Below are 27,886 nucleotides of genomic sequence, written 5' to 3'. Positions count from 1 at the left end.
AATGTAACAAATGAAATAATAAGTGATCCTAGAAAAGACTATATTTTCAAAAATCAAAAATTACTATCAAAACGGACTATATTAATAATCTCATATGCTAAGAAATATGTGGTATCTGTGAGTGTGTGTGTAAAAAACATATAAAAAGATTTAGTAAAATGTTTATTTTTATTAAAAGTACAATTAAAAACATTAATGTTTTCATGAACAGATAAGGACACATATATAGATAACATAGACAGTGAAATACTGATTTTTAAGTTCTTTTACGAATTTATTGTAAGTACTTATTAGATACGCACTATTTCGATGAATTCGATGAAAATAACAAACTAAATATTGTTATTCAGTTTTAAACATTTTGTATAAAATAGTTTGTTGAATGAGAAACTAAAGAAAAAGCAAAGCAAAATTAATGTAATTTTTTTAAGAAATTAAATTTAAAAGATTCTTTAAAAGTAAATTTAACTTAATAAAATCTAACCTGAGTATCACTGCCAGACAATAACACTGGACTAAATATTTATATTCATTTAAAACATGATTGAATGTAACATTGAATGAACGTAGAATTATTTAAAACCTATAAAAATTAAAAAACAACTTACCTGTATTTAAAATACGATCAACATAAGTATCTATAAAATTAACATCCTGTCAAGATACAATTTCAATACATCACCTAAAAAACAGAATCTATTTCATTAAGTAAACCATTAAAAAATTAAGCTTTAGTAACTTTAAAAAGAGATTAAAAAATTAAAAAAATCATCCTATTTATTAATAAAAGGATATTTAATAGTTATATCATTTATGATTATGATAATAGAAGATTTAAAGATATTTCTGAAATTTTTAAAACTTTTAAATAGGAAATACAAAAAATTATCTATGCCTTGTGCATTATCAGTTAAACGCGACCGATTTGACTCTTCCAAAACTCTACGGAGTATGATACTATTTAGATGGTTATTTAAATTCTGTCATTGCGCACTCGGTATAGAATGTTTAACGGGGGCGTGGTAACATAGCTATAAAAATTTAAAATTCCTAATTACCTTAATATTACATAATTTTAACTTTTTATTATTTTTAAAAATAAATTTAATAAAATGGTTTATTTTAAATATAAAATTAGAATTTTCCATTATGTCCTCTATAAAAAAATAATTTTTTAACCACCTAAATGTTTTAAAAAGGAAAGGTCGCCGCATGGCAAGTTCAAATCATCAGCTTGCTTTTTTTTAAACTTTTGTTATTTAAATTGCAAAACAAAATAACATTCTTTCTTTCATAAGAAACTTCTTTTTTCAAAAGCAATTTGTTTCATATTTTAGAAAAATTGAAAAAGATTGAATAAAAAGAAAGAAATAGACCAGTTGTAGCTATATATATTAGGAACCCTGCATGCAAACCCTTCGGCAAAGCAAGCATATTGTCTTACAAAATTTTAGAACTATATAACACTTTATAAAACGGAAATAAATGCCACAGATTAAATCTTATGGAACATGTGGCGCAATGCAATTTTCAACTGAAAGTAACAGTGTTAAACTTGTTATATATTTTAACATTACGTAATTTGAAGTTTATGTAAGTTAGAAGTTATGTTTTAAAATTACATAATTTGAAGTTTATGTAAGTTAGTAAGTTTAGTAAGTTATGTATTGTTTGCATACACTTTCGTTGACTTTTCTTATAAAAAAAAGTTGCAACTATTTCTCACTATTACCTTATTGCAATGGCTTTCAAGAGTACCACGGCAAATACACTTGAATGAGCGCTTCTTTTAAGTTGCTTATTGTATTTTAATATGATTTAGATATTTTATTTTATATCTCAAAGACTTTTTTTGGCTGCTTTAGCGTTTTTTGCCACTCGTGTTCATTTAAAATCGCATCAAGAATATTAACAAAAGCGCATAACTTAACTTAACTAATGTGAGAATATATTTGTTGCCTTTTTGAAAAGTTTGGTTGTTTATCGGATTAGAAGACTTGACAAAACTTTGCATCTTTTTTAACTCGATTTCAATTGGTTCTTCCGGATAATATACTTGCAAAAATATACCTTACTATATATGGAAGTATATGAAAAATAAAAATTAATTTACAATTAATAAGTGACTTGCAAAAATAATCCTCTAAATCAATTCATTCTAAATAAAATTATTTTCTACAGTTCCTTAAAATATATGCGTTTTGAAAAACAGGAATATTTTTAACTTACCCGTTTTCCTTTCAGATTTTTTGAAGCTAACATCAAATAAAGAAGCTAAAAAATTGAGCTTTTATTTCCGCCATTTTTCATCGTTATTTTCCGAAAGCGTTTTATTTTACACTTTAGCTGATGCTATAATGTTATAATTTTTTCAATTTTGGGTGGAATTTCGCTCCTAAATAGTGCTAGTTTCACCTTTTTATGTTGCATTAGATTATTAATATTTATCGTGTGACGAGGGCGTAGGCCCTAGATATCGGAAATAATTGACAAATAAAGTATTGCTCAGTCAAAAATATTTTTTTGCTGAAAATATTTTCTTTAATAATTTTTATTAAAATTATTATTTAACTATATCGATTTTGACTAAAGGAGTTTAAACAAACTTGTTTAAACAAACTTGTTTAAACAAACTTGTTTAAACAAACTTGTTTAAACAAACTTGTTTAAACAAACTTGTTTAAACAAACTTGTTTAAACAAACTTGTTTAAACAAACTTGTTTAAACAAACTTGTTTAAACAAACTTGTTTAAACAAACTTGTTTAAACAAACTTGTTTAAACAAACTTGTTTAAACAAACTTGTTTAAACAAACTTGTTTAAACAAACTTGTTTAAACAAACTTGTTTAAACAAACTGGTTTAAACAAACTTGTTTAAACAAACTTGTTTAAACAAACTTGTTTAAACAAACTTGTGCAAACAATTTTGTGTAAACAAACTTGTTTAAACGAACTTGTTTAAACAGCCATGGGAGTGTACGCACATCGACTGAGAGTTTTGGTTTTGGCAGGCAGTCAATTGTTACAAAAATTAAAAAATAAACAAATTAAAAACAAAAAATTAATTAAATAAAAATTTCTAATACATTTTAATAAAAAAGTATCATATAAAGTTTATAAGAGCTATGAGAGCTTACTTCTTTCTTGATGTTATTTGTTACACACTAAAAAAAAAATTAAAAATATTATAGCAAAAATTATTATTTTCAAAACAAAATAGTTAAAATACCAAATTTGAAAAATTTTATTGCAAAACAATAAAATAAAATTAAAAACAATTATTATCAGAAGATACTTCCGATTTCTGAAAAATTGATTTCAATTAAAATATTTGTATTAATTCGTACTGAGTAATGTTTTTACTCAGTACGAATAATATCTGTGAATTTTACATAAATGATTTATATTATATTATAATAAATATATATCTGATAATTCAATTTTTTCAAATTAAAATGAAATTATTTTTCGCTCCATAATACCTTTTGATTCTGTATTTAATCCGATCGAAAAATAAAAAATATTGTTTTTATTCAGATTTTGTTTTTAAAATAAACTTAGTTCTCGTTTTTAATCTCGTTAACAAAAGGCATTAATTTTCGTTTCCTTTTTTTTTTTTCGTTCACGAAAATTTTACTGCTTAATAAGAGAAGACAAGGATTAGCGAATTAATTACTGTTTTTTTATAATAATAATAATTATTATTATTATCAAACTGCCACTCTATATTTTGCGACTAATTTTAGCTAGACTAAAAAGTTAGTCGACTAATTTTAGTTAGACTAAAAAATCAGCCGACTAATTTTAGTTGGACTAAAAAGTTGGTCGAATAATTTTAGTAGGACTAAAAAGTTAGTCGAATAATTTTAGTTAGACTAATTTTGGTAAGACTAAAAAGTTTTTGCGTCAATTAGTTTAACTCAACTTTCTGCCAACCCTATGTAGATAAGACTATGTCTAAAATGGCTTCTTTTATAAATTTTTCATGTCTTAAGACTACTATTGATAAAAAAAAAAATTCCTGCAGAGACGTTTTTTCAATAGTAGGTTTGGAAGGTAAGATTTCCTAAGAACCAAAACACATCGAATTTGTTTCCTGTGAAAAAAGCAAGTATCGCCTCAATTAAAATCAAGTATTTATTTATGTTTTCATAAAAAAATATACTTAGAAAATGTGTTTATAAACTATGTATACTAGCTGTAACGACCCGTAAAATACGGGTCTTGATAAATCTATTCAGGACTTACCGTTTCTATATTTGTTCCTTATTGCAATATGTTTTAGTAAGCAGTAGAAAAATAATTATATACATTTATAAAAACTATACTTATTTTTTACATTTTAAAGCTATAAAATAAATTTTCTAGAACCTTTAAATTATCTTTAAAAATTATCTTTACGATTATCTTTAAAAAACATTAGTCGCTAAGGTAGACGTTGCGCGAAACACTAATTATCAACGAAGTGGAATCAGTACCAGTCTAAATAATATTTAGAGTACCCGCTGGAAATGTGTTAATTAAGTTCCATTGGTATAAAAAGTTTCAAAAAACATGAGATGACTTAAATTTGCCCAAAAACGAACTTACCATGATCCGTATAATTATTGCTAAATGTTAATATATTACGGGTATGTTAATATATATACGGTATAACATAGTAAGTATATTCCACACCTACCATTTTCAAAATTTTGCTTTATTTCAATATTTTTTCAAAAAGGGCAAATTTTTTGTTCATTACGTAATTCTGTTCTTAAAAATGAAAAAACATTTGTAATGAACAAATTGAAATACCACCAATATAAGAAATTAGACTAACTTTCTATTTGATGCTCACCTGAGCTCAGATTTCTGTAAAGTTTTTTTAAAAGGGTTATTTTGGCAAAGACAAAATGTTTTCGTATAACTTGAATTGCATGGTACAATAAAGAAACTGAAATAGTACATGTCCACAAACTGAAGAATCAAAAACCGTTTTAATAGATACCTCTCTTTAACACCAGTGATTACATTGTTAAGTGTTTTTTTTCCAATCCGAACTACTTACATTTCACTTAAACGCTTGACCATTTGAGCAAGTGGCATCTTCTTACTAAAAACTAACAATTTCAGGCTCAACAATTTTTAAATGAATTGGCAGGCATCGAGAAGCAATCATTCAAAAAGTTATAAAAAATGAATCAGGTTATTTAAATTATGTTAGGAATTTTAGACCATAATATTCCACAGCCTTAATAATATCAGTCTTAATAATCCAGTCATCCGAACCAACTAAGTACCATCAATGCATAACCAATGCATTGATGCTGTTAATTTGGTTTGTATTTTTAGTACATAAGGGCTAGTATACAAAAGAAATTAACTGTATAGCCTTTTATATTTTAAAACACTACCAGAGATCTAGACTTTCTGACAAAATCAGATGGATAAGTAATATGACTTTTCAGAAATATGAATAATTTGAACATATGACAAATGACATTACCTTGCGCTTTTTTTTTTCAAAATACCAATAATCAACAGACAACCCCAAAACAAACTAAGTTCATAAAGTCTAAAACGATTCTAAATATGCAAAGTAAATCAATCAAAAGACTTTCAAGTACTTTATATTCTCTACAACTCACCTTAGCAAACTGTGTTTGCTAAGAAAAATTATAAAGATTATAAAGTATTTAAAAGAAAAAAAGAATTGGCCTGATTGAAAACAATTTCCTTTTTATATATTTTTTATTTTGTAGCGATGAAGCAGGGCCGTACCAAGGGCGGGGCCAGCCGGGCCGCGGCCTGAGGCGCCAAAATTGGGAGGGCGCAAAATTCCCCAAATTAATTTATTTATTTTCACATTATAAAACTAATTTGCGTGGCGTCACTTTTATGTTGATAAGAAAATTGATTAAAATTGCGCCTCCTGACGAACTTTAAAATAAAAGCTCATTTACCAAACAGAAGAGCGCCCTTAAACACTAAAAAGTTGTATTTTCTGAACATTATTTTTTACAATGAATCGTGCAAAAAAATTATCTGGTGCTGAATTTAAGAAGAAAAGAAGAGACCGTCTTGAAAGTGACGCAAAACTAAGAAATTGTTTCAAGAAGCGGTTGGTAACAAACTCTTCTGTGGAAAAACAAATTATTTCAGAGGATACTTTCAATGAAGTTGATAATGATTCAACAGCTGAAGTTGCTGCTACATCTTTAATTACTGACTTAAATTCATATCATCCATTGGAATTAATTGAAGAGGAGATTTTCATTGGCCAAAGTCAAGACGAATTTGGACCAAATGATTCAGAAGCACAAGAAGATAGAAATTCTCAGCTTTCCAAACCAAATGAAATGGGCAACAGTGAATTTCCTCCTGAAATCTCAGAAATTTCAGCAACCTCAGGAGAAAACTTTCAACACAGTGATCCAGCTACATGGCCTAAAATGACAGATAAAACAAGGTGCTTTTTGATTCAGCATGGGCCGGAGCAAGAAAGAAGAGAATATTTCCCAAACACACTTTGTGACTTTGACAACAGAATGCGACACTTCAGCTCAAAATGATATGAAAAAATTCATCCCAATGGTGAAAAATTTGTTCGCTACTGGCTGCTGTACAGCAACAAAAAAGATTCTTTGTTTTGTTTTTACTGTCTGCTATTTTCAACGACAAAAACCAACAATTTTTCAGAAATTTCAAAAGGATTTTGTGACTGAAAAAAACTGAACCCAAGAATTCCAGAACACGAAAACAGCAATAAACACCAAAGATGCTATTCTGATTGGAAAAATGTGGAAAAAAATCTCAAGGAAGGAATAACCTTGGATTCTGATCTGCAGAGAGTTATCAACGGAGAGATGAAAAAGTGGAGAGATATCTTGAAAGTGATTGTTGATGCAATTTTCTTCTGTGCCAAGAACAATCTTGCCCTTCGGGGTTCAACAGGAGTAATTGGAGAGCAAAACAGTGGCATCTTTCTGAACTTAATTGAGCTGATAAGCCATTATTATCCTTTAGTGGCTGAACACGTTGCATCCGTTAAGGCAAAGAAAACCACAACATCCTACTTTTCTCCTCGAATTCAAAATGAGCTGATTGAATTACTTGGGCAGAAAGTCAGGAATGAAATTTTGTTAAATGTCAGAGAAGCTAAATACTACTCTGTTTTGTTTGACTGCACTCCAGATGCCTCCCACAAAGAGCAGATAACCCAAATAATCAGGTATGTCCACATCACTGAAGAAACCTGTACAATTGAGGAAAGCTTTGTGGACTTCATTGAATCTCACGAAAAAACTGGAAAGGGCCTTGCAGCTGAAATCACCGAAAAACTGGAGAAGGATGGCCTGAGCATTTCTGATTGTCGGGGCCAAGGTTACGACAATGGAGCCAATATGTCTGGAAAATATAATGGCGTCCAAGCTCACATCCATTCTCTAAATGAGTTTGCAAGATTTGTTCCATGTGCAGCTCACACTTTAAACCTTGTTGGTTTCTATGCTGCTGAAGTTTCTCCACTCATGATTACATTCTTTGGAAAAGTTCAAGCCATCTTTAACTTTTTCTCAAGTTCTACCTTAAGATGGGAAAAACTGATGAAAACATTGACCATCTCACTAAAGGGAAATAGTGATACAAGATGGGCTGCCAAAAAAGAAGCAATCATCCCACTACACAGACAAATAAAAGAAGTTCTTCAAGTTTTGGAATCCATAATTCACACTCCCAAGATAAATGCTGTCTCAGTTTGCAGTGCAAAAGAGCTCATCATTCAAATTGATTTCAGTTTTCTGTGTTTGTTGGATTTTCGGTGTCAAATTCTTTCTTTAATTGACCGGGAAAACAAACTTCTTCAGTCTAAAAACATTTCAACTGACATTGCAGCAAAAAAAATGAAAGGACTGAAGGCTTCCATTCAGAATCTGAGAGATGTTGGGGTGGACAACATTATCAAAGCTGCTGCAGAAACAGCTTTCCAAATTAGAATTGAAGGAGACTTTCCTATGAAGAGAAAGCGCAAAGTGAAGCAGATGGCACTTTATGAAGCTGAAGATAACTTTTGCCGTTTGTCACCAGAAACAGATTTCGGATCCCAGTGCAACCTTGTGTTTGACAGCATTGTCACACAAATTGAGTGGCGGTTTGAAGCTATGTCTGCTGTTTCCTCAGATTTTGACTTTCTCAGTGGACATTCTCTCTCCAAAAGTTCAGTGGATGAACTTAAGACTAAAGCCAAAAATTTGTCTAAAATTTACAAGGCAGATTTAGATTCTTCAGATTTCCAGTCAGAAATGGCAAGCTTTAAATATCAAGCTGCTGCCATGATGGAAAACTTTGAAATATCTAGCCCGATGGACATTTTGCAGCTCATTCATATATACTCATTGACTGATGCTTATCCTAACACGGCAATTGCTATTCGCATCTTCCTCACTTTACCAGTTACAGTTGCCACGTGTGAAAGAAGTTTCAGTAAACTTAAGATCATAAAAAACTATTTATGATCAACTATGGGCCAAGAACGTTTGTCTTGTCTGGCAGTAGTTTCAATTGAACATGAAGTGGCCAACGCACTTGATTTTAATGATGTCATTAGTGCCTTTGCCTCCAAAAAAGCCAGAAAAGTGACCTTGAACTGAAGTTTGTGAAACATTGATGAAAAATTGTTTTTTTATCTTGATGCGATAAATTTTGTGATCAATAATTAATTTTTTTTCATGTAAATATATATATATATATAATGTGTTTTTTGCATATTTTTTTGGGAGGGGCGCAATTTTATTTGCTTGCCCGAAGCGCAAAGTTGGCCTGGTACGGCCCTGCGATGAAGTATTACAAGTAAATTTTTTAACGTTATTGTACTTCAAAAAAAAAGTCTTTGCAAATAAGAACATTTTATAAAAACATTTGGAACTTTCCAAAACACTTTTTTGAGAAACTACTTAAACAGTTAGGTTTTTGTTTGAAACAAAGGTTTAGAAATTAACAAGTAAAGTAAAGACTAAAACTGTGTATTGCTAGATTTAACAAAGGGCAGACCATATACATATACATTAAATATATGTCATTGTTAATACCAATGATACATTATATAAACTAGATGTCTAATATGCAGAATTTTATTGGACAAAAGAACATTGTACTAACACGATTCGGTGTTTTTAGTAACATTCATTTCCTATGCCAATGTTGCTGCATTAAGACAAACAATGTGTAGCTTAATTTTTAACTGGCCACGAAACAAGGTCAATTATTATAAATAAGGAAAAGTATCAGAGTGAAAAGGGTTTACTAAAAACAGCACTTTTTAAGGAGAGTTTAGTTTAAGACAACATAGAATCACTTTCAAAAACATCAAAACTATTGGAATCGGTTTAAAGCAAAAATTACTAATTAACTTTAATAATTATCATTTTCTAATTAACTGGTTAACAGAGAATTTCACCATAAAGTTGATGTTGAGTCATCATATATTTATACTTGTTTATCTGTAAGCACAAATATATAAACTTGTATTTATGTATAACAATTTATATATATATATATATATATATATATATATATATATATATATATATATATATATTTATATATATATATATATATATATATATATATATATATATATATATATATATATATATATATATATATATATATTTAAGCAACTTTAAAACTTATCCTACACAATAGAGTGCTCAATGTTCTTAACGGAACAGAGCAATTATATATTAGTAGAAGATCACGCAACAAAAATTTTTTTCATTTTACACTGTGTTTCATCAGCAAAAATTCATTAGAAATGCTATTGTGATGAAATGCATTTCTGAATTAATCTTGATGATCTTGAATGAATGAATCTGATGAATCTTTGTTGATAAAACACAGTGTAAAATGAAAAAAATTTTTGGTCAGTGATTTTCTACTAATATATATATATATATATATATATATTTAATTTTTTTTTTTTTTAATAATTCACCTCCCCAAAGCCGAGAAGGCCACTACAGATGAGGAAGCTACTTGTGGTTATCACCCTCTCTCAACTCTATAACTCCGAAACACGAACCTTGACGAACAAAGCCGCTGCGCGGAGAAACAACTTGATTTTATATATATATATATGTATATATATATATATATATATATATATACATATATATATATATATATATATATATATATATATATATATGTATATATATATATATATATATATATATATATATATATATATACACATATATATAGTTTCTAAATATATATATATATATATATATATATATATATATATATATATATATATATATATATATATATATATATATATATATGTATATATATATATATATATATATATATATATATATATACACATATATATAGTTTCTAAATATATATATATATATATTTATATATATATATATATATATATATATATATATATATATATATATATATATATATATATATATATATATACATACACATATATATAATTTCTAAATATATATATATAACATTGAGCACTCTATATTATCGAAAATATTTTAAGTTTGTTTATAAATATATATATGTATATATATATATATATATATATATATATATATATATATATATATATATATATATATATATATATATAAATTAAGTTAGTATATTATAAAAATAGAGTGCTCAATGTTTTTAAATAACAGAGCAATAATAAAGTAGTAAAAATAATGATTTATTTTTTAGTTGTCAGTTGAAATTTTGAGAGCGCTATCATCAATATTGTTTTTGGGGATTTAAGACTTCTCTTAGCGTGATGAATCTTGAAATTTCTTTAATATTTCTTATAATTTTTATAGCAAAAAAATAATAATATAACAAAAAATCTTAGACCACTAAAACATAGTCATAAAAAAAAGTTCATTGATACGAATATGATTAGGTTAGAAACATTTATTTCGTCATAGTGCGGCCGTGGCGCAGTGGTTAGAGCGCTTGCTTTATAAGCAAGAGATCCAGGTTCGAAACGAGCCTTGGACATATTTTCGCGTCACGGTAAGGAAGGAGGCGTGAACTCTCTGGTTAAATTCACATCCGCGGTGCTCTGTGACAAGACCGTTAGGTCTTCTTGGGGCACCTAAATAACAATATAAAAAAAAAAAAAAAAAAAAAAATTTAAAAACATTTTAAAACGATCTTGTTGTACAATTTTTATTAATAAAATTTTAATAAAAAAAAAATTAATAACGACAGGAGAAAAGAGAAGACAGAAGTCTTGTCATCAAGCCCCTATAGTAAGCGTAAAATATTTTTTATAAAGTTCTCATTATATAAATTTACAAATACTCGTTATACAAAACAAGTTAAAACAAAATTACAACAAGAATGTGACAAATTGCAAAAATTAAATAAATACATATATTAAGAAATATTACAAGATTTTTTTTTTCTATTTAAAAATACAAAAAGATGTTTGCGTCTGTTAATTCAAGTAAATACTGTTTAACTATATTTTTAAAACAATTTATTGAAGTTATACTTTTCATATTTTTATTAAGAACTATGTTCCACAGACGAGGCCCTCTCTTTGAAATTGAGCAATCAGATATTTTAAGAGTTGACTTAGGTAAATTAAATTTATGGGTAGAGCACTTCTTTAAGTATTTATGATTTATTTTTAGAAATTGGTTATTAAAGAAATTTGGAAGCATGTCATTTTGATATTTTAACATGAATAACAAGTTTTGGAACTCGTCTATCTTATAGACATTAAGAGCTTTAACTTCCCGGAGTAAAGGCTATGAGTGGGCGTATTTATTCACATTCCATATAATTCTACTGGCTTGTTTTTGCCTAATATATATTTTTTAATGCTGAACGGCAAGTACTTGCCCAAGTAATATTACAATAGCTTATGTAGCTATGGATAAAAGAATAATATAAATCTATTAAACATTTTTTACTTAGTAGGTGTTTTCTTTTATGCATAAGGCCTATAGTTTTAGAAATTTTGTTTTCATATAGCGTAATATAATTTTTCCAATTGAGATGTAGATCAAATATTATTCCTAAAATTTTAAGTGATGAAACTCTGTTTACTATATTGTTATTTATTATTAGCTGAGGAAGTTGTAGAGGCAAGTCGTCGGATTTAGATTGATGATGAAATAAAATCTACTAGTTTTACTGATATTCAAAGAGAGTTTGTTTGATTTAAACCCGTCATTTAGGTTTTCCAGCTCACGATTTACTGTAAAGAAAACTGTTTTTATATTGGAATGGGTATAAAAAAGATTAGTGTTATCAGCAAAAAGAACAAAATTAAGCATGTTTGAAAATAGGTAAATATCATTTACGTAAACCAGAAATAGTAAGGTTCCAAGAATAGAGCCTTGAGGAACTCCGCAGCTTTTTGTTTCTAACTTTGTACACGTTGAATCATAAGATATTCCTTGTTTTCTATTTTTAAGGTTCTATTTTAAAATTTGCAGCCATTTTAGGTTGCTATTTATTACTCTATATGTTTCTAGTTTGTACAAGAGAACTTTATGATCAACAGTGTCAAAGGCTTTTGACAAGTCAATGAACAACCCGAGAGCATAACTTTTTTTAGCAAACCCATCCATAATTTGACTGGCTTAATCATTTACTGCATGATGTGTTGAAAGCCCTGTTTCAAAAACCAAACTGTTTGCTGTATAAGATATTATGTTTTCCAAGATAACTATACAGTCTGTTATACATAATACGCTCACGCAGCTTTGAAAAACAAGAAAGGATAGATATAGGTCTGTAGTTAGATAGTATAGAATCGTCACCATTTTTGTATACAGGGACTACTCTTGCTATTTTTAATTGACAAGGAAAAATACCGGTTGTTATTGAAAGATTTAAAATAAACAAAAGAGGTAATTTAATAACATCAAAAACAGCTTTTAGATTTATCATTAACATTAATATCATCAAAACCGGCAATTTTATTTATTTTAAGCGCATTAAAGGATGCTTGAAGTTCATTTAGAGACAGTTCCAACTAATCCATTACATAGTTTGTTTTTTTAAATAGGATTGGAATGTTTTATTTCCAGGAGTTAAATCTGCTGCTAATTTTTTTCCTATGTTTGTAAAAAATTTGTTGAAGTTTTCAGCTATTTCTTTCTTATCAAATATTTGTTTGTTCAAGGTTAGCTTTAATCTATTTGGAATAGATTGTTTTTTTGTAATTGTTTTTTTCCTGTAACTTCTTTAATTACTTCCCATGTCTTTTTACTATTTCCAATTGAATGTTCTAAGAGGTTAGAAAAATAATTTTTTTAATTTGCTTTTTTATTCTTTCAAAACAATTTTAATACCTTTTTTTATTTAATTTCATTGTTATAAGTTTTATATTTTAAAAAGTTTTCATACAACCTTTGTTTTTTTCTGAATGATTTTCTAAGACCATTTGTCATCCACGGATTAATAAAGTTTTTAAAATTAGTTGTTTTTTTAATTTTTGGAAAGGATCTTTCGTATTGTTTAGAAAACAAGCGTAAAAACAACCGTAATCATAAGCATCATTGCACTCAGTTAAAAGATTCCTATCAACTTCTGTTAAAAATTCTCGAAAATTTAAAATAGATTGGTTGTTTATCTGCCTTAGATATGTTCCGAATAAATTTTTTTGATTCAGGAATTAAAGAGTAATTTATAAGAAAATTTGGAAAATGATCGCTGATATCAGTTTTTATTATTCTACTTTTGATTTGGCAAGTCATGGCAATATTAGTGATAATGTTATCAATAATTGAAGAAGTATTGCGAGTTACACGAGTTGGTTTGTTAATTACAGGTATTAAACCACCATTCCACGGAACATGCAGTAATTGATCTTGCCTACCAAATTTTAAATGGTTTTGATAACGACAGTTACACACTCGGAATTTTTCTAGATCTATCAAAAGCATTTGAAACTGTCAACCACAAGATTCTAATTTATAAACTACACAATTATGGAGTAGTTCACTCCAATTTAAAGTGGCTGCAATGTTATTTACAAAATCGTAAACAAGGAGTACCATATGACTTAACATGTTCCCCATTTGAATCAATAAATTGCGGAGTTCCCCAAGGATCAATACTTGGACCCCTGCTGTTTTTAATTTATATTGATGATATTTATTTGTCTTCAAAAATACTTAATTATATTATTTTTGCTGATGACACAAATGTTTTCTTTTCTGACTCAAATTTGAAAAAGACTTTTTATATTGTAAACACAGAATTAATATATCTTAATGAGTGGTTTGAAGCAAATAAACTTTCATTAAATATTGAAAAAACGAAATATATTTTGTTTGCAAAGTCATCTAAATCCGAGAACCTTCCACTCAAATTACCTGAACTAACAATTAACAATATTAAAATAAAAAGAGTTTTTTCAATGAAAATACTAGGAATAATTTTCGATGAGAATTTAAATTGGAAAAGCCAAATAAAGCTAGTCGAGAACAAAGTTTCAAAGACCCTGGGGATTATGTACAAGACAAAACATCTTTTAAATAATTTATGTTTAAAAAATTTATAATTTTCATTTATACATAGTCATATTAACTATTGTAATATTGCCTGGGCAAACAATCATTTATCTTTCCTAAAAATTATTTATACAAAACAAAAGCAAGCAAGTAGATTAGTTTTGGGCGCAAGTAGATACGAAAGTGCCGAGCCGTTACTCAAGGAAATAAATGCTCTATATGTACACAAACTAAATATATACCATAACTTGTGATTTATGTTTAAACTTCAAAATGAAATGATTCCAAAATATTTTTTTAAAAGTTTCACTCGAATTAATTATAAATATGAAACAAGACATTCAATGAGTAATTACTACATCCCACTAACATCATTTAAAAAATCTGACTTCTCGACTATATGCCGGGGACCACGCTTGTGGAATTCGGTTCTTGACGAAAATATGAAAAAAATAAAATCTATTGCTACATTTAAAAGAACTATATAAAAACACTTACTAAATTTAAACATTACGTACATTCTCTCATTTTTTTTAAAAAAATCGAAATAATTTTGTATTTTTAATTTTTTATGTACTTTATTTAATTTTAATATTGTATTGAATATGTATATGCATATGAAGCGCATTAAATTTTTTTTTTGTTTATTGGCTTTAAATTAAAGACAATAAACAAAAAAAAAAAAAAAATTTAATGCGCTTCATATCTTCAGAAATTTAAAATAAAGTTAAAATATAAAATAACAAATCTGTACATATTCGTATACATATTAAACTTTAATATGTATACGAATATGTACAGATTTGTAATTTTTTATTTGTTATTTTATATTTTAACTTTATTTTAAATTTCTTCTTTTTTTAACTTTAAGTTCTTTTTTTAACTTGAAGTTCTTTTTTTAACTTTAAGTTCTTTTTTAACCTTCTAAAAGTTCTAACCAAATTTTTTTTTTTTTTTTTTAAACTTATTAATTTCACTCTTTTATGTAATATTGGAAGATGTAAAATTTAATTGTATTTTTTTTTTTTGTATTTCACAAAGAGGCTTGATGATAAGTCATTTTGACTTCTACTTGCCCCAGTCAGCTTGCAATTATATATATTTGTTTAAATTTATAGATAACATTGTAAAATGTGTAAAATGACGAAATAAATAGAAATAAAAATAAAAAAATAAAAACTGTTCTGAAGTAGAGTATTTACAAACCGGTTAGCGTAGGAATCATTATTAATTTTTTGAATATCTATGTTAAAATCACCAATTAAGTAATTATGTTATTTAATGACTTTTGGCAACATATTTTAAAGTGTCTTTCAAACGCTTCAAAAATATCATTAGGTGGTCTGTAAAAGAAGTTATAAAAATATTTTTGGTTTTCTGATTAGGAATTTCAATTGTTAACGACTCACAATAAGCGTCATTGACACTGAGGTTTTGTAATTTTTAAAAGTAAAAGAAATAAGAATAAAAATACATACGCCCCCGCCAATGCCGTTTTTCCTGGGTAGGTGTATTGAATTATAACCTGGTAGAAAAAATTAGAATTTAACTCATCGCCATTTTGACACTAAGTTTCTGTTAGACAGATTACACTAAAATTGTAGTTTAAGTTTTTTAAAGCTATTTTTAGGGGTTCAAAAGTTTTAACTCATACTCCTGATGTTCAAATTTAAACATGAAAAATTGGATAATGAAATATTTAAATAACTTGAGGCATCACTTATATTAAAATAAACAGTATCTATTGAAAAGTTATTAAAATAATTCACGTCAGGGTCAAAATCATTTTTAAAAGTATCGTGTTTTCTCTAGTAGATATATCAAAAGCATTTAAAGTATTATTTTCCGCCATTTAAAAAAAAAAAAGTATATATATGTTACCTTTAAATACTCATTTGAAATATATATAACTTTTTAATTTTGATTTAATTTATTATTACTAAGTTTAAATAAAGAGTTTTTTAAAGTAATAACTTTATCATACCTAAGATAAACATTTTCACCATTGGATCGCCTTTTCTTCGCTTCCTTTTTTCTTATATCCACAGTTTCACGGGAAAAGTCTTCGTTCACATACACGTTAGTTCCTTTAAGCTTATATGATTCTTACAAAATTTTTATCTTGTCTTTATACCTCAATAAATTAATAACAATTGTTCTAGAGCGTCTATTTCTTTTTAATCCTGTTCGATGAGCTCAATAATATGATTTAACACCCAAGAATAATATTAAACGATAATCTAAAAGTTAAGCCAAAAAAATTTTGCGCATTGACGTTGGTTCGTCAATATCCTTGCATTTATCTTACATTTTTTATTAATTTTAAGTATGTTGCATACAATTGCATAAAAATATATAAAACTGGCACAGATATATCCTTTCGCGATTAAGAGATTGTATTTATTACCAGGGCCGTTCCAAAGAAATTTTAAAGTAGGAGGATTGTTGGACGTGTCTGTTTTTTGACGACTAAAGCGAAAAAAAATTTTTTGGCCACTAAATTATCTAAAAGATAAAAAAAAAGCTTCTTGTTTTCTAAAATTTCCCGACCGCAAACTATGACTCCAATTTAGCCGACTCCAGTATCCAACTTGCCGACTAATAAAATTCGTGTGTGGGATGGGGAGGGGGGGTGGAGGAGGCACCCCCTACCCCCCCCCTCTCCTTGAGACGGCCCTGTTTATTGGAATAGTAATAAATAAATAGTTTTTGTCTTTTTTAGATGGATTCTTGATGAATTATGGGATATATACTAACTTCATTTCTAACAACTATAAAAATGAAGTCTTGATATAAGAAATGAAGTCTTTATTTTCTTCCGACAATGTATAAATTTAATATACATATGTTTAGAGATTCAACACGTGTGGCAACCCTCATTAGGACAATAATAAGGTTTTTGCATTAAGAAACAAAATCCCAGTATTGACACGAACCATTACAAAAACAGAAAAAGAATAATATTTTTGAAAATAATATTATTATTTATTACAACTATTATTAAATTACAACCTGATAAAAATTATTTAAAATATTACAATCTAATTAAAACGTTGGTTTTTGCTCGCTTTAATATGTCAACAATGGCAACCTCGATGTTGCTTTCATCATAACCAATTTTGTCACCAAAAGTAGTATCTAAAGAAATGAAATGTATTACAAAATTGCCTGAAAATATTAAGGCATGTGTATAAAATCAAAAATAAAGCAAATAAGGAAAAAAAAATAGGACGGCTTTGCTTTTGAATTCAATTGCCAAAAAGTCAACAAACTAAAAGATATTCACGGTAAAAGTTTATAATAAAATATGTGTTCTCAGTTTTGGAAAGTCTCACATAAAAGAATTAAAAAAAAACCGACCGCAAATGTATTTGCAAACAATCAATTGGAGAAAATGAGCAATGTACTAGAGTTTCATGTTCTGTTACTTACTGCTAACAAAAATATTTCAGTTTTATATAAAATGCAATAGCTACAAACTCCCATTCAATGCTTACCTTTTATGCATTTATAATAAGCAGTGCTTGTAAAAAATTTTTGACGGATCGAGAGAAGGTGAGTGGTGGTATTTATTCCCCTCCCCCATCATAATCTAAAATTCCTAAAATATCTCAGAAATTGAAAACATTTTCTTTTTTTATTTAGGAGACGCAAGTGTGGTACAAAGTTCAAAAGTATTTCTACAAACCCCCCCCCCCCTCCTATCCTCCCCACCAAAAAGTCCTGGATCCATCACTGACCATAATAGCATTCAAAACATTTTTTACCGTTTTTCGTGTAGTATCTTTCCCACTCCTCTTGCTTGAGTAACATTAGTAGTTATTAAAAGAAATTATAAGTATGATTAAATATTAAACCATATTTTAAAATCATGTAGAGTCACAATATATTTTCAGTACAAAAGTGACCTTACTTTACAAGTTTTATAAGTGTATATATATATATATATATATATATATATATATACATATATATATATATATATATATATATATATATATATATATATATTATACATATATATATATATATATATATATATATATATATATATATATATATATATATATACATACATATATATATACATCCATATATATATACATATATATATATATATATACATATATATATATATATATATATATATATATATATATATATATATATATATATATATATATATATATATATATATACATTTATATAATATATAAACCCAATCTAATTGTGTAATTGTGTAAATCGTTTAAATAACACTGCGGTAAGTCCTTTTAAATCTCATAAGGAAATTGTTCCCTCATTTTAAAAATCTCTTTTTCTCTCTCTTTCTTTCTATATTTATTTATATATATATATATATATATATATATATATGTATATATTTATATATATATATATATATATATATATGTATATATGTATATATATATATATATATATATATATATATATATATATATATATATATATATATATATATTATATATATAAATATATAAATTATGTTAGTTTATGTTTTTAGAAATTTTAAAAAGCTTTTTTAAAACTTCTCTTCTTTTCGTTTGTTATAGTATGTAATATCTTTATATATGTTATGCATACAATATCCATTGGCGTTTAAAAATGTTTTACTTTGTATTCTAAAATATTAGAACAGATTAAAAAAAAAAATTAAGTCTGGTAGCGAAAGGATTTGAACTCACACGAAGCACAAACCGTATAAGGCGCAGAAATGAAATTAAAGGATTTTTAACATTCGTTTTAAATATATCTACTAATATATACTAAAAGTTGGATCAAAATTTTTATTTTATTTGATTTGATTTTATTTGCATTTATTTGATATACAACTATTCCGACAAAAATATTATTTTAATTAGATAATCAAAACTTTTATAATAGGTCATGTAAAACAAAACCTGACCACGGTCAGGTCAGGTTATCCTGCTACTGGTAACATGTAACCCAGTACAATCTGCTTCATGTCCTGCTGCCTTGTAGGATACGCCTATTTAGGTAAAGGCTAGGAGATGCCAACTCCAACTTAAAACACCCCCTGCCTTGGGGCTCTTGGTTGAGTAAAGGCTAGAGATGGTGTTTCAATAAAAAGACTCATCTTGGGCAGATGTTAAATGCATACAGCTACTGTCTTGTAGAAGGCCTCATAGAAAAAAACTTAAGGAGTAAACAGATTCAATCTGATGACCAGCCTTGCGCGCTTTCTTCATCTATTAGGCTGGTGCAAATGTATTTTTAATAAATTGCTTCCAGTTTAGGATGTTGAATGGTGGATCTTCTTAATGCAATACATGGGTTTTGTTTGTGCCCCTGTTTTTATGGCTACGCAACTCATTCTATTATCTCCTAATGAGGATACAGCTCTTAAACTCAGTTTTATGATTCTGATGTTGGCTAGTAGTCAGGATTCCTGAACTCTGTGGCAGCTCTCAGAGAGGCTGATTCCATCTACAGCTGAAAAATATCAAAGTATTAACAGTGTCATGTTGCGGATGGCGGTGTCCCTGTTTGTACTTTTGGTGTGCATTGCTGAGGCCACATTTGGAGCCTTTTGTAACCGCTCAGAGTTTATTAATAGTATTTAAAATATTTCTTATGAATGTAAATGCTTAGCCTGGGCATTTACATTCATAAGAATTCACCCATTTTTTGTCAAACTAGGTTTGAATCCACGGACTATTTTTTCATGTGCTTTCATTTAATATCACTTCACTCTATTGCCTTTCTCTTTGTTCTATATCGCTCTCCTTCATCTCAAGACTGCACTCTTTTTGATATTATTTCTCATCAAACTGACCAAGCCCTCTCCTTATCCGTCAGTTAATACTGTTGTTGTCTGTGACTTTAATGCTCACCTCTCTGAATGGCTTGGCTCTAGGGCTAGTGATTCTGCAGGTATTAAAGCCCACAACTTTTACCTTTCTCAATCCCAGATTGAGAAAGGTAAAAGTTGTGGGCTTTAATGCTTGTAGAATCACCGACACCAGAGCAAAGCCATTCAGAGTGGTGATCCTTAGAGTCAGCAACAACAACAATATTAACTGACGTATAAAAAGAAAGGGCTAGGTCAGTTTGATCAGATATTGCCAGATACTCAATAAGCTTTACTATTTATTCACATTAACAATCTTACTTTACTATTTATTTACATTAACAATCTTCCAGGTATCCTCACATCTAAGTTGGCATTGGTTGCTGATGATACTATCATTTATTCTTGTCTTGATATGAAACCAACACTCTCTGATTGCTTGTAGGGGGCATTTGAGCTTGAAAAAGATCTCACTTCTGCTAAAGCATGGGGCTCAGAGTGGCTGGTAAACTTTAATACAGATAAAACTCAATTTTTTTAGCCAATTGTTATCGCAACAATTTAGATCTTCCTATATTTATGAACGGTGATGAACTTGATGAGTCATCTACTCTGCATCCTCTAGGATTAACTCTTACTTCCAATTTTTATATAAAAACTATAAATCTCAAATACGGCACTGTATGGAATACTGTTGCCATATCTGGGGTGGATCTTCTAATGATGTCCTTTCTCTTTTAGACAAGGTGTAAAAACACATTGTAAACATAGTTGAACCTGCTCTTGCAGCCAACCTCCAACCATATCACATCGTCGTAATGTTGTTTCACTTTTTCTTTTCTGCAAATCCTAGAATGGGCACTGCTCTAAAGAAGTATCGTCTCTTGTGACATCTACTAAAATTCATTCTTTTGTTACTCGTCATTCAATTAAGCCTCATCCTTTTTCTGTGACTGTTCCTAAATTCTCTAAAAATGCTTATTCCTCTAGTTATTTTTCTCGAACATTAGTTCTTTGGAATGCGCTTCCTTCATCTTGCTTTTCTGATTCATATATTTTGCAATCCTTCAAGTCGTCATCAATCGTTTTTTTGCTCTACAATCTTCATCTTTTCTCTTTGAGTAACTTCCAACTTAAATTAGTGGCTGCTTGCAGCCTTGTTGGAATCGAAGATGTTTTTTAAAAAAAAAAACAACTTTGATGACAAATTTCAACATTTTTCCTAATTTTAACTTAAAAGCAAACGTGAAATCATTCCTTGCATCTGCCGGCGAGAGGCAAACATTTCCGCCTCCAATTTGGCGGCACAAGCTACTTGGGAGATAGATGCCACTAGAGGCGGCCTCCAATTTATTTTGTGTCTAAATTTTTATTTTCAGGCAGCCATTATTGGCTATCACCTCCCTATGAACGTCGGCCTTAAAAAGATTTTGTCTCCAAAATGTTCGGAGGCAAAATATTTTCGAGCGGTCGCTGCCATGGTTTTTTATCAAAAGTCTTGCAGCGCTGCCAATTGATATGCAAAAGCCATTAGAAGCGGATGAAAGAATATTTTGCCTTTAAAAACATTTTGGGGGGCAGCCGCCAATGTTACGGAAAAAAATAGGCAAAAAGATTCACACCTTTATCAATACTAGTTTAGTTTAAATATTTTGTTTGGTTTATTCATGGTCAACAATGTTTGCAAGTTATTTACAAAGAGAGGCACACCAAGCAATTCTATGATAGAAATACAGTTATTAGATTTTAACTAAATTTAAGACACCGGAACAAAGCAGGTCCGTATTTAAAATTGTTCAGTTTCTTCAAGTCAACCGCATTTTGAGTTAAAGCAATCCATGGTTTGACAACACGGTTGGTGAGGAAGTTGATTCTTTCTGCGCAGTTTTGTACAAGTTGTACTTTCAGTTGTTTTGTGAGTCCACGCGGTCGAAGACTATACTTTAAAGACTCGCTGTTTAGTCAAAGGTGAGGGACGGAAAAGGTAACTTTATTGACATTGCTGATAATTTTATATTGCTCAATAAGGTCTGCGTTAGGTAAGCGTTGTTAAGTTGAGTCTTGATAGTTTCTGAAAATAAGGCAAGAGTTTATCAATATGTTATGTGGCTTGTTAAGATAGTTAGTTACCTTGTGTTTGTGTTAAGTTAGTTAGCTTGAAAGTTAGCAATATGTTTTGTGGCTTGGTGTTGAGCTTGTACAAGTTTAGCTATGTCTTGAGTTAGAAATGGTGGCAAAAAGCAAATATGTGAAAAAAAACTAAATTAGCAACTTTTAGTATTTACGACTGTCTTTATTTATTTATAGCTTTATTTATAGTTGATTGCATACAGTAGTTTAAAAAAATAAACTAATAAAAATCAACACAATAAATCGTATAGACATAACAAACAAACACAAATATCGTAAAAATGCCATTAAAATTGGTAAAAACTAGCATAACAACTTATATAAATAAAATATCGTGCAGAAAATTTATAAAATGAAAAAATGATTTCGAAAATATCGTCAAAAATATGTCTTTATAAATACCATAAAAAGAATAAGTAAATTTACAAATTCGTAAAAATGACATGGTTAGTAATAATATTAAATTTAAACTTATTTACAGTTGATTGCATACAGTAGTTTAAAAAAATAAACTAATAACATTTATAATATTATAATATCATTATAAAAATATAATGTCATTATAAAAATATATCATTATATAAATATATTATTACAAAAGTTCTATCATTATAAAAATCTAATATCATTATAAAAATGTAATATCATTTTATAAATATAAAATCATTATGAAAACATAACATCATAATACCATAATAGATCAAATCATAATAAAAATCATAAAATCGTAATTTCATATCATATAATCATAATAATAAATTAATTTAAGTTCTACAAATTTTACAATAACATTTCCCGCACTCCAATGTAAAATATTATATTCGAAAACCTGTAGATTCTTTGAGCATATGGTTTTATTGTCAAGAAAATTCCAGAGCGAGATGGCCCTATATAACACATAGCACATTGTTTGTACTGTAATAGTAAGAACCTTTAGGTGGTAGCAACAATATACTGCATCCTCTTAGTTGAAATTTCAAACATTTTTTTTTTATAAATAAGCCCTTTCTTAATTCAGGGTTTAAGTTTTAACCATTAAGGGATTTAAAAACATCAAATCGCAAGAAATTAGAAATCGCAAGTTTCGAAGATGGATTCTTGAGTTATTTTTTAACTTAACCATTTAATTCAAAAACAAATCGAAACTTTTATGGGCCATTTGGGTTGCTTTTTTATGAATTTTATTAATATAGTTGTCATTATATTTTAATCAAAACATTCATATAAAAAATGAGTATGAAAAATTATACAAAATATACGCGTTAAATAACACAGGTCAACAAAAAAAAAAAAATTTTCTGGTGCCGAGAAAACAATTTGTTTTTTGTATAGCATTTCTCATTTTGATTTCAAATATGCAACTCTTTTTTTACCATCAGGTCAAGTTGTAAAGATATTTAGGTTCAAATCTTAAGTATTTAGGGTAAAGTCCCTAATATTGTTTAACTTATTTTTATTACAAATGAATAACATTTTTAAAATGTTATTCATTTGTAATAAAAATAAGTATTTTGTGTATTTTTGGTGAATAACATTCTGTTGACTTTTTTTTAAGAGTCTTTAGCATTTTTTTACATAATTTTTTTGTCAATAAATTTTAAGGAAATATATTTATGTTTTCTAAAATCTCTATGAAAATACGCTTCTTTTGAGACCCAGGTTGACATACTTTTGAAAAACATTTTTTTCGACAATATTAGGGACTTTACCCTAAATACTTAAGATTTGAACCTAAATATCTTTACAACTTGACCTGATGGTAAAAAAAGAGTTACATATTTGAAATCAAAATGAGAAATGCTATACAAAAAACAAACTGTTTGCTCGGCACCAGAAAAAAAATTTTTTTTTGTTGACCTGTGTAATAGAATAGCTTGTTTACAAGATAGAAAACCTCTTTTTCGAGAAAAGGCAAAGCAATTACCATTAACTTTTCCGCATACAGCATTAGTGTGATCACCAAACTTAACTTTATATCCTTATCAATTATAACCCCAATTGTCTTAACTTTATCCGAAGCAAAAGTCTTTTCCTCAACAAACATAAATGGTCTGTTTGAATATTTTTGACTAATTATAAGAAAATTTAATTTTCTTAGATTTACGATCATGTTTATATATAAATATATATATATATATATATATATATATATATATATATATATATATATATATATATATATATATATATATAAAATAAAATCGCATCCTATATATATATATATATATATATATATATATATATATATATATATAATAAAATCGCATCCTATATATATATGTATATATATATATATATATATATTTAATTCAAACTCATACATATTTATATATATATATATATATATATATATATATATATATATATATGTATATATATATATATAAATTTATATATATATATATATATATATATATATATATATATATTTATATATATATATATATATATATATATATATATATATATATATATATATATATATATACAATTCAAGTTCATATATATATATAAATATATATATATATAATTCAAGTTTATATTTATATATAAACATATATATATATATATATATATATATATATATATATATATATATATATATATAATATATATATATATATATATATATATATATATATATATATATATAGATATATATATATATAGATCTATAGTTTGTTGGCTTTGGGAAGAGCGGAAGGAAAAAAGTGATTCTTACGCCAACATATACGTCACTTTTAATTACTTTTAACTTTCGTCCAACATTTCCGTGTTGGACGAAAGTAAAAACCATTAATTTAATTACAAATTAATCGTTTTTTAAAAAAACCACAAAAACGCAAATTTAATTGACCAGAATGTTTTAAAAACATTGTGAATGTTTTTAACAATATAAACAATGTTTTTATTTTATTTTTTTTAATAAAATGTTTTTATTTTTATTTTTTTTAATAAAATGTTTTTATTTTTATTTTTTTTTACTGAAAATCATGCGCGGAGTGTTGCTACATCGACTATCTTATAGCCTGACTCGCAAGGGAGTGCTGCTACATCGACTGACAAATAGCCTGACTCGCAAGGGAGTGCTGCTACATCGACTGACAAATAGCCTGACTCGCAAGGGAGTGCTGCTACATCGACTGACAAATAGCCTGACCCGCAAGGGAGTGCTGCTACATCGACTGAGGGTTTGGTTGGGGCAGGCAGTCTATCATTATTAAAAAAAAAAAATTCCGGTCTTGCATTTTAATTTTTACTTTTTGTCAACAAAATATCGAAAAAACTTTCGGACAACATCTAAGGGTTGTAGATATATATATATATATATATTTCAAGAATGCCGTTAACAAAACCACAATCAAAACACGGAAAAACCTTTTAACATGCGAGATAAAATTGGATATAGTCGGATATAGTATAAAATAAAAAGTTAAAAAGTTTCGACAAATTCGAGTAAGTCCAACAATAGCGATAGCTCCTTTAATGTGCGCCTTTAAGATCTTTTGCAATTAATGTTGTTGTTATTTTATTTGGGTGTTTTTGTTTATTAATTCATGAGTGACTTATAATTTTACATTTATTTTGTTTAGCTTATTTTCTGTTTCGCATTATTTTGCTCAAGATTTTACTTCGGAACGAATGAGCCATACATTGTCATGTGGAGATAGTCAACAAGACCTTGCGAAATTTAATATAAAAGAAATTATTCAGAATAAGAATTTTAAACTGTTTTAAAATATCTTGTTATTTATAATTGTAAAGCCTAGATAAGTACATAAGTTAAAGATCTGAAGACCAAACTTTAACTTACGTACAAATGTTTTTTTAAACAGAATGTAAAGGCAAATTAATCATTCAATAGCAGAAAATCAGTGGGTTTATTGAACCATTTTAAGCAGTCCAATTAGTTTCCTTATCAATTAATTAGTGAATCATTAAAGCCAGCCGCCAAAAGTGGCCGACAACTAGCCACTATTTCACATGTTGGAAAGTTATCCAAAGAGAGTTAACTTCAAAGCGCTTAAAATGCCTATTTAGGTTCATTGCAAACCCACTACAAAAGTATATTTATATATATTTATATATATATATATATTTATATATGTATATATATATATATATATATATATATATATATATATATAATATATATGTATATATATTTATTTATATATATACATATATATATATATATTTATCTATATTTTAGATAATATATATATATATATATATATATATATATATATATATACATATATATATATATATATATATATATATATATATATATACATATACATATATATATATATATATATATATATATATATATATATATATATATATTATATATATATATATATATCTATATATATATATAAATAATATATATATATATATATATATATATATATATATATATATATATATATATATATATATATATATATATATATATATATATATATATATATATATATATATATGTATATGTATATATATGTATATATATATATATATATATATATATGTATATATATATATATATATATATATATATATATATATATATATATATATATATATATATATTATCTAAAATATAGATAAATATATATATATATATGTATATATATAAATAAATATATATACATATATTATTATATATATATATATATATATATATATATATATATATATATATTATATATATATACAATTTTTATATAAATATAAATGTACATATATATATATATATATATATATATATATATATATATATATATATATATATATATATATAATTTATATATATATATATATATATATATATAAATATATATATATATATATATATATATATATATATGCATTTATATTTATATAAAAATTTTATATATATATATATATATATATATATATATATATATATATATATTCATATATATATAATATATACAAGGGTGTTCCGAAAAAACCAAAGTTCAAAAATGCCATTCTGCCCAGCTGTTTTTCGGTAATGTAGAAACCCTAAACTTCAAATTTCAGCCCAAAATGTTAATTAACCCTAGTCCCAAGTCCCTTAAAGTTTTTTTTCAAACATTTTAAACTATTTATGTTATATAACTTTTTGTAAGTAAACAAACAAGTTAACTTAGTTTAAACTTTTATTTTACGCATATGTTAAAAAAAAAAATTAAATGCCACGATAAGTTTAACATGGGAAATGAAACATCATAAACATAACTATTTTTTTCATTTGTGTTGGTGTTTTTAAGTTGGTTATCGAACAAAATTCTGTTTAGGCATTAGTTTCAGACAAAATTTCAATTAATTTCGGTTTCGATGCTTTTTATAAATTTGCTAAATGGCAAAATTTTGGTTAAAAAACACATTGAAAACCAAAATATTTATTTTTG

General features: G+C 26.9%; 1 protein-coding gene and 1 long non-coding RNA gene across 3 annotated transcripts in view; one reads left to right on the top strand and one right to left on the bottom strand.

The window, feature by feature from the left end:
- Window positions 1–26,203, top strand: part of LOC136086762 (23 kDa integral membrane protein-like) — a 49,027-nt gene extending 22,824 nt beyond the window's left edge. Inside the window, exon 4 of the mRNA XM_065809225.1 lies at window positions 26,057–26,203. Coding sequence (XP_065665297.1) covers window positions 26,057–26,134 — 78 coding nt within the window. The 3' untranslated portion in view covers window positions 26,135–26,203. The remainder of the gene's footprint in view (window positions 1–26,056) is intronic.
- Window positions 75–16,846, bottom strand: LOC136086763 (uncharacterized). 2 transcript variants are annotated; one of them, XR_010641562.1, is made up of 5 exons: window positions 16,485–16,846; window positions 3,140–3,166; window positions 609–682; window positions 485–515; window positions 75–390 (listed from the first exon to the last, which is right to left on the bottom strand). It is a non-coding gene; the product is annotated as an uncharacterized LOC136086763 (long non-coding RNA). The 2 variants fall into 2 exon arrangements; XR_010641563.1 differs by lacking the exons at window positions 3,140–3,166; window positions 16,485–16,846 and adding an exon at window positions 2,230–2,596.
- Window positions 26,204–27,886: the final 1,683 nt, after the last annotated feature.

This window comes from Hydra vulgaris, chromosome 11 (genome assembly GCF_038396675.1).
Source record: "Hydra vulgaris chromosome 11, alternate assembly HydraT2T_AEP".
In the NCBI taxonomy this organism is placed as follows: Eukaryota; Metazoa; Cnidaria; class Hydrozoa; order Anthoathecata; family Hydridae; genus Hydra; species Hydra vulgaris.
The sequence above is the reverse complement of the archived record's forward strand: the minus strand, read 5'-3'. Positions and strand labels throughout refer to the sequence as shown.